Source organism: Chlorocebus sabaeus, chromosome 18, assembly GCF_047675955.1.
Source record: "Chlorocebus sabaeus isolate Y175 chromosome 18, mChlSab1.0.hap1, whole genome shotgun sequence".
Lineage (NCBI taxonomy): Eukaryota > Metazoa > Chordata > Mammalia > Primates > Cercopithecidae > Chlorocebus > Chlorocebus sabaeus.
This window is the reverse complement of record NC_132921.1, coordinates 65,487,467-65,503,136: the sequence shown is the minus strand read 5'-3', so window position 1 is coordinate 65,503,136 and position 15,670 is coordinate 65,487,467. Positions and strand designations below refer to the sequence as shown.

At 39.3% G+C, this 15,670-nt stretch overlaps 1 protein-coding gene across 17 annotated transcripts in view; it reads left to right on the top strand.

Moving 5' to 3' along the window:
• The window catches only part of DLGAP1 (DLG associated protein 1), a 951,759-nt gene that overhangs the window by 616,000 nt on the left and 320,089 nt on the right, over positions 1-15,670 (top strand). The window contains exon 1 of one of the 17 annotated variants that reach the window (XM_007974548.3): positions 1,459-1,896. The exons of 15 other annotated variants lie outside the window; for them this stretch is intronic. In XM_007974548.3, the coding sequence (XP_007972739.3) occupies positions 1,846-1,896 (51 nt within the window). In that variant the 5' untranslated portion in view covers positions 1,459-1,845. Of the gene's footprint in view, positions 1-1,458; positions 1,897-15,670 lie in introns of those variants that run through there. One more of the 17 variants, XM_007974550.3, reaches the window with a different exon arrangement.

Here is a 15,670-nt window from a genome sequence, read left to right as displayed (position 1 = left end):
AAAAAGATGTTACAAGAAAAGAAATTTACTGACCTATCTTCCTCATAAAATAGACATGCAAGCCCTTAACAAATTGAATACATCAATATATTGAAAAGATCATATATCATGAGCAAGCAAATGTTATCTTAGGGATATAAAGTTGATTTAATATTCACAAATCAATGTAATGCATCATGTTAAAATAAGTTTTATTGTGATATTATTTACCCATTTTAAATATACAATTTAATGGTTTTAGAGTATTCACAGTTGTGCAGCCATCACCAAGATCTAAGATAAGAATATTTTCTTCACTCCAATAAGGAATCTTGTACCTGTTAGCAGTCACTTCCTAGTCCCCCTATCCCAGGTGCAGGGCAATCAACAGTCTACTTTTCTGTCACTATAGATTCTGCCTTTTCTGGACATTTCATATAAATAGAATCTTATGATATGCGATCTTTTGAGACTGGCCTCTTTCAATTATCATACTATTTTTAAGATTTATCCATGTTATAGCAGGTATTAATATTTCATTTGTTTTCATTCCAAATAATGTTTTATTGTATGGATATACTACATTTTTAGTCCTTTCATCAGTTAGTGGATATAAGGATTCTTTCCACTTTTTGACTATTGTGAATAACGGTGCTATGAACATTTGTGTACCAATGTTTGTATGGACATTTGTTTTCATTTCTTCTGGTAGATCCCTGAAAGCATAATTGCTGGGTCATATGGTGACACTATCCTTAACAACACTTTGAAACAAACCAATCATTTAATTATGATTTTCCTTATCGTTTCTTATTCAATGCACCCATGCTTTTATTAATTCAGTAGAGGAAAGTTTTGGCGTTTGGTTTTGTATGGTGACAAAGAAATGAAAGGTGTAAGTCTTTGCTCTAAACTGAAATTGTTTTGCCCAGTCGTATTGTCCTTGTCTGTTGATAACCTAAAGGTGATCTTGCTGATGTGGTTGCAGATTGCACTCAGTAAAGCTGGATTTTAGTAAATGCTGCTCACTTAAAACTTAGAAAGTGAAATACTTGGAAGAGGACGCTGCAACTGTCCCTTTGCCCCATCCCGAAATGAGACACACACACACACACTTTAAATAAGTTTTACTGTGATGTTGCTCTATGGAAGTCATTTTTTTAAAAAATGAAAAGTGTTTGCCAAGAGATTTCTAAAACATGTTTAATTCTTTTGAAGAAAGTGAATGAATTATTGAGAAGTGTTACTTAATTTTTCTCTGAAAGAGAATTTGATATCTCAAGGATGGAAATCTATTGTTATTTTACTCCTTAAAATCTGTTTGTTAGCTGACTGAATGTTCTGTCCAATTTGTGCATGTGCACACTTCAACATTGAAAAGGCATCTACCTTTCCATCACTAGTCAAACAGCCAGGCACGCTTCTTTTAGCAAGCTGCAGAGATCGTTCCCTCATGGGGACTTCCCTTTGACAGAATATATGTTACCCCCTATATGTGCTGCAAAGTGATCAACAGCCCAGAATTTACTGAGATAATGAAAGATAGCAATATGATTTTGCTGGGACAGTGAGCATGCCGGACACTCTAAGTACAACTGCTATGCAAAATTGCACAGGCTGAAAAATCTGCACTAAGTATTCACTTAAGTGTTATTCTTCAGTTATAGGGTTTTATTTCATTAAGTATCTTTACATGAATGAAGATGTAAAGTTGCAAGTCTTGAGTTGTGAGCCATGACCAACCACTCTCCCCCCACCCCCAAGTCCTGTGTTTACTGCCTCACTCAACCACTTAGAATCGGCAAATCATAGAGAGAAGCTAAATGCTCTCAGCTGCACTATACCAAATCAAAGCTGAGATGAATAATGAACTTAATTTTCCATAAAGACATTCTGTTTGGCATTCCAGCTAATAAGGTAAGCTAATAGCAATTCCGGGCTATGGAAAGGAAAAGAAATCGTTTCTTTGTGCTTGATTTCTGTGCTAATCCATAATCTTTCTTTTAACATGCTGGAGTTAATTTCATGTTTCATGATGTCTGTGAACTGGGGATGAACAATTTTATAAAGAGTACCCCCAACATAGCCTTTTCCTCTGATTAGGTTGCTTATGGTACTTGCAGGGCTAAGGGAGAAATCCAGCTTTTTAATAAGAATGAAATGTGTATATTAATATTTTTATCATCTATAGTACGGAGTGAATTTAGTTAAACAGCAGAATATTTAGATGCAGCAAAGACAGGCTAAATTACTTAAGCACTGATTGTTGAATATATTTAGTATGATATAGTGTAAATTGATGTTGAATTTGCTCTAAGCTGCAAAGAAAAGCAGAATACATACATCATGTTGATTTCTGAATCATTTCATTTCTAAGTACATGTTATTCTAGAGAAGGTAGTAATTTTCAATTGCTAAAATTATTCCACAGCTTTGGTTTAGGTGAGTTTTATTTTGTAAAATTGGATTTTTAAAATAACAGCATGCTGGTAATGTGAATTTTTGTTATTACTTTTTTTGATTCACCATAGCAGCAATGATTTTGGTTCATGTGGAAAATTGTCCACTAAGTTTATGGAATTAGAAACCATCAGATCTCTCTGAGACTTCTATTGCTACCTTGGTTACTCTATCTCAAAAACAAGAAGTGATGAGGCAATTACTAGCTTGGCTTCACTTTTTGCGATATAGCTTTCTGGTGTTTAACACAGGGATCTTGATTTTCATCAGATGGTAGCAGAAATTTCTGAAACTAGCAAAGGCTTAGCAAGCTGGGGAAGAAATTATCATATTTTCTTTTCTAGAAGAATGACAAAAATGGAAAATATAACTAAGATTTATGTTTTCAGACATTCTGAGCTTGCTGCCGTGTCACCTGAAAAATCAGAGACTTTAGGCTCACAAAGTAGGTGACCTCAAAAGATATTTCAGAAGGTCTATTCAAAAACAGCCAAAGCATGTGGGAAATATTGGAGAAATAGGAAATGTCCCTCCTATTCCTACTGTCTCATCTTTGTACTCCGTTTTTATGCATGGGAGACAAGCTGTGGGCACGGGTGTTTTTGTTTCATAGACACCTTTAAACACCACAATCAGACTTTTATAGATAAAGAACATTTATTTCATCCCCTGAAATTGTTCACAGTGTCTGTTTTTCCTAGAAGTATAAACAGGATGCTGAGAGCTTGAGCACAAGTATTTAGCTGCCACATATAACTTACTTCCACCCAAAATATCATCGATGGTTCCCCTAAAATTTTTAGACATTTCTCTTGAAATGCCTGTAATTTAGTAGACCATCAAGAAGTAGGAGTGTGGAATGGAATTTCAATCTATCACAGTTAATTTTTAAGAACAATAAGACAGACGTATGTTACCTATTCATACTTAGATGTTTGATTTCACAGCCATCCTGTCTTTGTAAAACTATATTGGAGGCTCAAACGTGTGGATTGTTTTGGATTTGAAAGGTGTTCATTTTGTTTTCTTCTTTTCTACCTTTCTCTCTCACCCCTCATCCCTCCAGAGCATCCTGGACTGCTCCATGTACTTTTATGCTTACTTAATTCTGCTATTTTTCCCATTTCCTTTCTCCCCAATAACAGTAATTCAGAACCTATGGATTGATCTATGTTCATTTTAAGGGTGGCAGAAACAAACTAGGAAACACAAATTTTTGTAACCACCATGATGTTGTCTTCTATTTCCTGCCATTTGTGCAATAAGAAGACTTTTATACCAGCAGAGCTTTTTATCCACAGTTGCTCCATAAAACCAACTTGAGGATGAAAATGTGCAAGGCTCTTTGACCAGCATCAGTTTCATGATCTTTTGTCTGTAGTGGTCAACCCATGCATGCTGGGAGATGAGATGCACAGTTGTTAGCCCTCGAAGATATTTTTAGCAATGCCAAATGCAAGGCATGTATTATTTACAAACTCACACATTAGCTCTGTGTTAGTTAATTAATGGAGAAAATCTAGAGAAAGCAACACCACCACCTTCCCTACATACACACACACATCAAAGGCCACAGAGCAGGTACCAGCTGAGGACAGTGGTGACTGAGGCAGCAGCATCAGTACAGATGGCCCACAGTCATAAGAAGTTCTTGGCACCATTGCGAAAAGGCCTAACAAGGCAACCAACAGATTTGTTCTCAAATACACGTGAAGCTCATTCTTGGGGACAGTCAGAATTAACTGGGGAAGGAACAAAGATGAGAGAGGACTAAAATATCACTGGACTTGGTTATTACTGTTAATATGACCTCATATGTTCTCACAGGTTGGGGTACACAAAGATATCTAGGTTACAAAAATGAAGGCATGCCACAAAAACCTATCATGTCAAAAACTGCACTCAGTATCTCCCCAAGAGCCTGCTACCCCATGTTTCCTACCCCTGTAAATCACACCACTATCTATGCATTTTTTTAACCCTGAAACATAGGGCCAATCTTGATACCTCTCTCTATTTCACCCTCATGTCACTCCTCCAAGGCCGACTCATAAAAGTTAGTTGAATGAATGAATGAATGAATGAATGAATCAGTAGGGAAAAAAAAAAAAAAACCCACACCAAATCTTATTTCTCTCCACTTCTCGCCATTCCCTTTGCCACAATCCCAGTTAAACCTCCATCATTTCTCAGCTAGACTATTGCAGATATCCCCTAGCGGTCTTCCTGCCTCTAGTTTCTCCTCAATCCAGTTCACTCTGCACATGATAGCCCAAATGATCTTTCTAAAATACAGATAAAATCACTAAATCTTCTGCTTCAGAATCCTTCACCGGTTCCTCTTCACCCTTGGGATAAAGTCCAAACTTCTTAACATGACTTACAGAGTATGATGTAGCTGGGAACGTTTTTCCTTCACAATCTCATTTCCTAACACTGCCTCTGTCCACTCCGCATTTCAGCCATACTGATCTACTTTTCCCTTTCTTAGCCGTGCCATGTTCTCTTGCCCAGGAGCTTTGCATGAACTGCTTCCTTCTTTGTCTCTTCTGCCTGCCTACATCCCCCCCTCACCCCCTACCCCTCGCCCCGCCAAGCTCCTCTCTTCCCTACTTAACTTCTTCCCAACTTTCCAGTCTCGTCTAATATCGTATTTCCTCCAGGAAGCCTTCTCTGACTGCCCTAGTTTAAGTGAGGTACCCTCTCCCAATATGCTCTCATAGCACCCATCATTTCCTTATCATGCTTCTTCTATCTTAGGTAGGATTGCCTGTTTTCTTGTTTGACTCTTCCGCTAGATCGTTTCATGAAAGAACATAGCTGGTCTCTTATTCATAGTTGTGACCCGTGATCCAGCACCATGCCTGGCACAGGGTGAATTCTCTCTGAATGCACAAATAGCTAGCTGGACTCTTTCACAAGCCGTATTACCTTTTGTCTTGCTGAGGTTGCAGAAACCAGATGCAATGATTCTTTAATGCTACTCATTCCTGCAAAGTACTGTGCTAAGGTGGTTCATATAATTTCCTGAATCTTCATATTGTCATTCCCGTTTTGTAAATGAAAGAACTGAGGCTCAAGTTGTCATGAATGACGCTGATATTAAGGAATGGGACCCTCAGTCTGTTTGACACCAGGGACCAGCTCTTTCTATTTTCCACGTGATCTACTGCCTCCTTAGAATAAAAGAAAAAGTTTATTCTTAAAAATGTATAGTGATCATTTTTTAAATCCTTAATTTCTCACTGCCTGCCAGTGTTCATTTGCCTTCTGACCTCCAGTAGTCTGCCCTGAGTGTATTTTTCCCTTAAATTAAACTGAAAGTACTTCTCTTTGTGCTGTATTCTTTATTCTCAAGCTTTCTTCTACGAGCGCTATGTCTGCAGGAGCTTTCAGCCTTTCTCACTTTCTCAACAGAGAAAGTAGCTGGGCCTCACGTTTGTGTTTCATTTCCATTGTCCTTTTAAACAGGCATTATTTTCCTGGACCTGCTCTGTGATTACTCTTTCCACAGCGCTTTGCCTGAACTCAGTTGGCCCTTAATGTTCTTCAGCTGTAGCCTGATGTCAGCCTACTTAGGGGGGCTTCTACTGGTATTTCACTGGGGAAGCAAATTGCCACTTGTTACCACCTAACCACTTAATTGACTGTGCTCTTTGTGGAAGAAATATCTGGAAGTACAGCTAGAGAAGGGACATGTGCAGTTTCTGGAAATTTTTCCATTGTGTGTTGACCGTGATAGTTTTTAGGTTCCTTTAATTAAAACCAGCACACAGATGCGCACAGTCAGTTGCAAAATGTGAGAGGCAACCGAGTGTTCTGTGAATGAGTGACAGCTTTCCAGTTGGACACATCTAGGTTTGAATGCTCTTTCTACCACTTCTCTGTCTATATGACTTTACTAAATTACTAAAGTTTTCTGTGCCTCAGCTTCTTCATCTGTAAAATGGAGATAATGCTGGTGCCTATTTCATAAAATAACGCCTGGCACAGAGTAAGTACTCGATTAACAGTGGTGTTCGGCCGGGCGCCGTGGCTCACGCCTGTAATCCCAGCACTTTGGGAGGCCGAGATGGGCGGATCACGAGGTCAGGAGATCGAGACCATCCTGGCTAACACGGTGAAACCCCGTCTCTACTAAAAATACAAAAAACTAGCCGGGTGTGGTGGCCGGCGCCTGTAGTCCCAGCTACTCGGGAGGCTGAGGCAGGAGAATGGCGTAAACCCGGGAGACGGAGCTTGCAGTGAGCTGAGATCCGGCCATTGCACTACAGCCTGGGAGAGAGAGCAAGACTCTGTCTCAAAAAAAAAAAAAAAAAAAAAAAAAGGTGTTAGTGTGGGTGGTCGTAGTTAGTGGAATAGAGGCTCCAGATGGGGCCACACTCTAATGTCAGGAAACTGAGGATGTTACCTTATGTGGAAATGATGACTTTGCAGATGTGATTACATTAAGGATCTTGAGATGCGAGATCGTCTTGGATTATCTGGGTGGCCTCTCAATGTAGTCACAAGTGTTCTTTTAAGAAGGAGGCAGAGGGAGACTACATGGCCGTGGAAGCGGAGAGAGATTTGAAGATGTTTGCTCTTGGTTGTGAAGATGGAGGAAGGGAACACGGGACAAGGAATGCCAGGAATGCAGCGGTGGGAGGTGGAAAAGGCAGGGAAATGGATTCTCCCCTAGAGCCTCCAGAGGACGCCCAGCTCTGCTATCTTGGTTTCAGCTCAGTGAAACTATTTTGGACTTCTGGCCTCCACAACTGTAAGAGATTAAATATGAGATGCTTTAAGCCACTGGGCTTATGGTAATTTGATACCGCAGCCAAAAGAATATAGTGGTGATATTTTGGGAAATGAAAGATGGCTCCAAATGAGCTGGTAAAGAGGAATAAGATGTTAATATAAGAAAGATGATATTACAGGGTTAAATGTGTAGGGAGGCGCTCTAAGTATTATAAGTGTGCCTAAAGTAAGTGTGCCTAAATGTGTGGTCAGAGGAATCGCAATGCTGGCGCTAGAGGAAATCTTGAAAGAGAGGGTTGAAGGAGTAAAGCCATTTGTGGGACTGTAGACATAAAGAGAACTGGGGTCTCCTTGAGAAGGGAGGTGATGCATGGTGATTGAGGGTGGGGCTGACAGCCAGGGGTTCTGAGCAGATGGCGAAATGTCCTGTTCAAAAGAGAGTGATCAGCTCAGAAGAAAGGCTGGTTTGAGGAATTTCCCAGGGCAACCAGGCGTGAATCTTAGAAAAGAGGAGGTGTGTCCCAGAAACAAAAGGAACTGTTTTCTGTTGTTCTCAGTGCCATGTTGGTGATAGAAAGAGGCAGTCCAAGAAAATAAATTCTGAAAAAGACCTCCTGGGTCTTTAAACCAAGTCCAGACTATTATAACAGGATGAGTACCTTCAGCAAAATCTGTTTCTAGCAGTACCCTGAGAGGCCCTAGGTCCGAAGTGAAGCTTGCTGCTTCCCCTGAGTATATATCATGCCTGTTTATGTGCTCATGTTTCTGTTTCCACTTCTGTACTGCCCTCCTCTCTTCCCTTTGCCCAATTGCCAAAGTCTTGGCCATCATTCAAGTCCCAAGACAAGTATGACCTCCTTAAACTAGCCCCCATGCTACCAATGCCTACGTGTGGATTGTCTAGCAATTTTCTTACTTTGCTGACACCAAGCTTGAGTGCCTGTTGCTCCCTCTCCTCCAATAATTCCACCTGTCCCCCAATAGAGAGTAGACCCCTAGAGACAAATATAAGTCTGTTGATTTTATTGACTCCTATGGTTTCTACTTCTACAGTGCTTGGCACACAGGAAACATTCAATAAATGTGAATGAATGGATTGATGAATTGATTCATTAATTGCACCCTGTGGGCATGGTTATCATAAGATAAAGAGAATAATGAAGTTCATGAATCCCAGGGTCAGTGTCTAAAGAAAATAAGCCCTTCCACCTTAACCTCTCAAAAGCAAGAAATTGTAAAAGAACGTAATAGAGCTGCATCATTCATGAAACAGACATTAATTTCATTATCATCTATTTAATAGTTCAATATCTAAGATAAAATTTAAGACAAGTTTTCTTCACTCTCAGATCTAATTTGCCATCTCTTTTATGACATGATTTTTTTTTTTTTTTTTTTTTTTTTTTTTTTTTTTTACCAAAGCAGGCTATGAAAGGAGAGTAACAAAATACCATGTGAAATGCACGCTAATTTATTTTCAAGTACAGTAAAACCAGAGTTTGATTTTTGCCTGGTGTTTTGTACATTTGAGGAACATTTTCTAAGATTAACAATTATTTTCTTTGAAAAGATAAATGTGTCATGTTTAATGCAAAATTTATAAATGGATGCAACACTTATCTTTTTATTAAATAGTAAAAGCAGTAGTAGAACATCATGTTCACATTTGAAACATAAATCACTTTAGATGGATTAAATATATCACTAATGAGTTACCAAGTGATTAAATATCTACAGCATATACCTACAACAAGCAGTTCACGACCTGACTCTAAGAGTTTACTCATTGCTGTGAGCACAAAAGGGTGCAGCTCTCTATCAAATAGAGTGCTTTCGGGGGAGAGTGTAATCCTACACTTCTGTCAAACACTAAGCATGTCGTTTTGAACTTTCTGTGTATGCAAGGGACAATGCCAGGCACCATCAGAGATATAAATATGTGTGGCAACCATGCCCGGTTACAGTGCTTTACCACTGCTGAGAATTTCTAGTCAGATTTACACATAAACCATACAACAGAATATTTCTTAACAACTGAAAGAACCTGATTAGCATGACTAAACTTGAGAAAGAACAAATGACATTTTGATATTTCCTTAGCTCAGGTGGACTGGTTACATTTTTACTAACTTCGAATACTTTATGATCAAGTCCTGTGCATGTGGTATGAGGGTAATCTTAGATGAAAACATCAGGAAAACTCAGTTCTTTCGTTCACTAACTGAAGCTCCCCTTTTTCCACAGACAGTTGGCTATTATTCTAAAATTGCCTCTGCCTTCTATTTCCCTCTTCTCCCCATTGTTGAATTCCGTGGCTCCATCCCGATCTACATTTTGTTTTAAATTACTGAAACATTAGATGCCATCAATTAGTAATATACTGGTTTTTTAAAAAACGATTCTTTTCCAAACTATCATAAAATCAAGAGAGAGAAATGTGTACGATTTGCAGGTATCCCTGTCCTTTTTTTTTTTTTCTTTTTTTTCTTTTGACAGAATCTCACTCTGTCGCCCAGGCTGGAGTGCACTGGCTTGATCTTGGCTCACTGCAACCTCCACCTCCCAGGTTCAAGCAATTCACATGCCTTAGCCTCCTGAGTAGCTGACTTTACAGGCACACACCACCACGCCCAGCTAATTTTTTGTATTTTTAGTAGAGACAGGGTTTCGCCATGTTGCCCAGCCTGGTCTCGAACTCCTGAGCTCAGGAAATCTACCAACCACGGCCTCCCAAAGTGCTAGAATTACAGGCATGAGCCACTGCGCCCAGCCTCTGTCCATGACTTTCACAATCTGGGTTACTTTGCTTTCTCAAAGTAAGATTATCAGTTATGTCTATCTTTTTAAAAATTTAATATTGTTTCAAGTTTTGTTTATGAAGAGAAAGAGGCTACATCTATATAAAGTGTAGGATTTATAATATCCATTGCTGCATCAATTAATATATTTACAGCTGAGTCTAAAACCATATACAAATAGAACTGGAAAGATCTGAAAGGCGGCCATATGCCTAATATCACATTTCTAAATGCTGCCTTTTTTAGAAAATAAACTAAATTATTGAGGAAGGAAAGCTAATTCATCATAATGGAGGTTTAAACATAAAAGGAAAAGAAGAAAGAAAATAACATATGCTTGGATTTCAAAATCCTGTTACATCATAACACCCGAAATTGGAAGGAAGATAGAAAACGCATCTTGAAAGCCTATTTTGCAGGCTTGGCTCCACCTCACAAAATCCCTGTGCCATTTTCTTAACAAACTTCTTTACATGTAGCAATTGGATCTAATGAGAGGCTAAATCTTGCCTTTGTGTTAGAAATTGATTTTTTTTCCCTCATTCTGAGTTCTCCTATAGCCAGCCCCAGCACTCAAGAGCCTGCTTCATTGTTCATCATTAGTATTTATCACTTTTACAGACTGCCACAGGGTGCTCAGAAATCTACCACGCTCTTCAAAAGAAAACACAAAATCCCTGCTGTTAGCAGGGGACCAACCCATTAAAAGCATTGGCAGAATCTAAGAAAAGAAAGCCACAGCAGTGATAAAACAATGCATCTGGTAGGAGGGCCACTTAGGCGACCTCTGAGAGGTGGATTCTGAGGGGAGATGGAAAAATGTGTGGCTGAGAACTCTTGCTCCTTCTTCACCTGACTGCCCTTGCAATGCCTTTAGGTCAGCGGCTACCTCAGAGCAGGAGCAGGTGGCAAGCCCAACATGGAACAAGCCAGGTATTCCAGTCACATCCTGGGAGGAGAGGAAAGTGCAATTCCTCCTCAGTGGGCAAATCTCATCCACCTGCAATCTGTGTGACAGTGTTCAGGGTAAGGAGAACATTTGACAAAGGAAGAAAAAAAAACTTTAATCCCATTACCTTTGATGAGTGCTCAGAGGAAACTCCTATAAAAACTGAAGATTAAAATGTTGCATAGTGATGGCATATACGCATGCCCTCACGCAGACCTCATTTCCTCTTTCATATTACCCGATAAATGCAGTTTTCTCCTGAAGTGTATTTTTTTTAATAAATAAAATCAGTAAGATCCTAAGATAGGTCTATTATTCTGAGTGGGAAAGTGATGTGTTTGGTTTCATTTCCTCCTGGTGTCATCATCCTTTGCCATCAGCAATGCTACCAAGATTGGAACACTGATTTTAATATTTCATACTTTAATTGACTATAGTTCTCCTGTATACCTACCCAGTTTGCAGTTTCATGTGACAGTATATTTTCAGCTTATTTTAATTCTTATCTTGGACTCTGTGGAATCGTATGACAGCAGGCTTAAGGCTAATATTAATCACTTCTCATTTTTGGCAGGTTGCTATAATTGTTAAATAGGTGTATAAGGTCAAGTTAAATATAGTCGACATCATCTTTGTATTTGTTTTATAACAACTATGCCTCCCATGGAGTAGACACTCAATAAATAGTTGATAAAAGAGTGATGGTGTTGGCGGGGAGGCACTACATAATTGGAAGGGAGAAGGGAGAGAAAAATCTTCCTATGCTATTATTGGAAACTTTCCAAACATGTTTATGTTTCCATTAAATTAATTATAATCATCAAATAATGAAACTCATGTGGGATGCCCTTATATATGCAATGATTGTGACTGGTTACAGAAGAGCTAGAGCTTTTATGTTAGAAAGGAGGATGTTTTCTTTTTTTTTTTTTTTTTTTTTGTTGAGACGGAGTCTTGCTGTGTCGCCAGGCTGGAGTGCAATGGGGTGATCTTGGCTCACTGCAACTTCTGCCTCCCGGATTCAAGTGATCCTCCTGCCTCAGCCTCCCAAGTAGCTGGGACTACAGGTGCCTACCACCACGCCTGGCTAGTTTTTTGTATTTTTAGTAGAGATGGGGTTTCACCGTGTTACCCAGGATGGTCTCAATCTCCTGACCTCATGGTCCACCCGCCTCAGCCTCCCAAAGTGCTGGGATTACAGGCGTGAGCCACCGTGCCTGGCCAGAAAGGAGGATATTTTCTATGAAGCACTCATTCTATAAAAACTTGCCATTCTTATATAATGCAAATGATAAATATGGCATTAGTGTTCTGCTTCTTTCTCCAAAGGGTATTTTTTTAAAGAACCCACAAATGTCATCTCATCTATTTTTAAGTATAGGGCTGCTGGATAAACAGCTAAATCATCTAAACCCAATGGGAAAATTCAAAGTTTAAATAAGCTATTTTATGTCATTGAAAATAAGTGGTACAGACTGACACAGACCATATGGGTTTTTGCATACAGTTACATGTAAATTTTCTTAACTTTGAATATAAAATTTTAGTTGAAGCTGAAGAAATGGAAAGGCAAAATATAATCTGTAATGATGATTCTTTGAAGATTCTAATTTCTGATTCTCTGGTCCAGGTTTCATCAATTTCCAGTCAAAGCCTGTTCATTAGGTTATCTATATACATAATGGAGTTGTTATCTTTAGGTTGAGATAATGTAAAGACAACACAAATTCTAAAAGGTGGATCTCCAGTGGTCGTACATTTGGGGTTCTTCCTCAGAATTCATTTTTTAATAAAAGTTACATATGCTAATTGTGAAAAAAAAACAAATGGTACAGATTCATACAGAGTTAAAGTAAGAACCCCTGCCCCACCGTGTTCAAGGCTTATTCATCAAAGGCAGCCATCACTGTCACCATTTTCACATTCGCCTTCTGCTATTTTCTACATATAGTCAAGCATACAAATATGTGTATGTGTACGTACATATTCACCTATGTACATATACTTGATTATATGGGGTGTTCATTCATTTGGCAAATGTTTAATGCTCATCTACTATGTGCCAAGCTCACTTCCGGACACTGGGAACACAGGTTTGAATCAAATCAAAATTCTTTCTTTAATGAAGCTACATTCTACTATATTAACATCACATATTAAAGAAGTAGTATATTAGCAATACATATCGAGGAACAGTATTCACTATCACGCATTTTGCTTTTACAACCAATGCTATGATGAATCATCTGTTCATAAATCCTTTTTTTTTTTTTGAGATGGAGTCTTGCTCTATCAACCAGGCTGCAGTGTGCAGTGGTGCAATCTTAGCTCACTGCAAGTTCCGCCTCCTGGGTTCATGCCATTCTCCTGCCTCAACCTCCCGAGTAGCTGGGACTACAGGCTCCCGCCACCATGCCTGGGTAATTTTTTGTATTTTTAGTAGAGACAAGGTTTCACCATGTTAGCCAGGATGGTCTCGATCTCCTGACCTCGTGATCTGCCCACCTCAGCCTGCCAAAGTGCTGGGATTACAGGTGTGAGCCACCGCGCCTGGCCCATAAATCTTTATACCAATTTATGAGTTGGATAAATTGCAGAAATTATTTTTATATAGTCAGTCTTTAGGTCAATGTTTTATTTGTATTATCAACTTCTTTAGAAATGGATTCTGAGTTTTTCATTGCTAATCTAATGCAACAGTAGAATTTTTACACTGTGGTACTTAATCTTTTGTAAATCAACACCTTCAGGTATCTTAATAAAGGTATCAAAATTGTATCATTCAGACAAATTATTCAGATAAATTTATCATTCAGATAAATCACTGTATCCTTCTAGATTCGTCTATGAGAATGCTCCAAAAGGAAATCAGTTCAGAAGTCCTAGTTTCCCTCTATTTTCATTGATCACACGTGCTAGAAACCTCTGATTTAAATATTTCATGATCAAATGCTTCCCAAACCAAATAGTTATCTTTTTGTTTGTTTCTGTGTAACAGAAGAGAAAAATAGACGATGTTTAGTAAATCAGAATAAAACAGGCCAGGTGCGGTGGCTCACACCTGCAATCCCAGCACTTTGGGAAGCTGAGGTGGGCAGATCCCTTGTGGTCAGGAGTTTGAAACAAGTCTGGGCAACATGGCAAAATGCTGTCTCTACCAAAAATACAAAAATTAGCCAGGCGTGGTGGTGTGCGCCTGTGGTTCTAGCTACTCAGGAGGCTGAAGTGGAAGGATCGCTTGAGCCTGAAGGATCGAGGCTGCAGTAAGCTGTGATTGCACCACTGCACTCCAGCCTGGGGGAGAAAGTGAGACCCTGTCAAAAGAAAGAAAGAAAAAGAAAAAAAGAAAAGGAAGGAAGGAAGGAAGGAAGGAGGGAAGGAAGGAGGGAAGGAAGGAAGGAAGGAAGGAAGGAAGGAAGGAAGGAAGGAAGGAAGGAAGGAAAGAAATAGGGAGGGAGGGAAGGAAGGAAGGAAGGAAAGAAATAGGGAGGGAGGGAAGGAAGGAAGGAAGGAAAGAAATAGGGAGGGAGGGAAGGAAGGAAGGAAGGAAATAGGAGGGAGGCAGGGAAGGAAGGAAGGAAGGAGGGAAGGAAGGGGAAGAAAAGAGGGAGGGAGGGAGGAAGGAAGGAAGGAAGGAGGGAAGGAAGGGGAAGAAAAGAGGGAGGGAGGGAGGAAGGAAGGAAAGAAAAAATGTATCTTTTAATTCATAGAAAATTAAAGAAAAAAGAACATTATGCCACCAACGTAATTGAGCACAACAAAAGCTACTGTTATTTATGAGATTCTCCTTTAGAAAGCTATTTGAGCTTCTCTTACTTCTATGCCTCATGTATTTATTACAACTGAAACCAGGTCAAAATTTACATCCAGGAGCAGCCTCAAATGGAAGGAGAGAAGTTGATAGACAAGTGGGTATACAGGGAAGAAAGGTGCTCTCACCTCCTCTGCCTCAGTGATGGGGGAGCACCTAAGCTGCCTTCCATTTTCCACCCCCACATTCTCCACAAGGGCCTTCTTGCCCTTACTTTGTGTTTTCTGTTTCAGACTTCTTCCAGTAATATTGAGAGCATATGGCTGGTTTGGGCAGAAACTAGGAAGCCACATAAATTATTTTTCCTGACTTAGAATTATGTTCCCTCCTGGAGAAAAAAAAAAAAAAATGGTTCTCTGTGGCCATTCCAACACAAAACATTTTTTTCTTGATGTTTATCTAAATCTGCTGCAAGGAAAAATAACATGATTCCTTTTGTCAAATGAGATATCAAAAATGAGGTTTAATTTAATGTTTTTCTATTGATTCAGAATTTTTTAGTCTAAACAAATAATTACTAACTGGAGTAGGTGGCTAAGTGCCTACTCGTGTAGCTGTAGTGGGGCATTTGAATTGCAGAAAGCCAGCACTCTCACTAGGAGGAAGCATAAGTATCTGAACCATCTCACCCATCAGGTCAACTTGACTCATCACCAAAAAGGTAAAGAAAGAAAATGACAAAAGAAAGTCTCTCTCAAGTGAAATAGATCTGCATTGTTACTGTCCGTGGGTAGTTCACAGTTTTTGTAATAGGAAAAACATCATCACTGAATATGAAGTGTGCTTATGCGTTCACGTGTGTGTGACAGAGAGAGGATACTAAAGACTGAGTTCCAGTCAATGTCTGGAGACAAAAGGAATAATGAAGTGTGCATGCATGGGTTCTGGGTATTTCTATATGCAAAGGTAATCATTTATTATCTTGATGAAGCA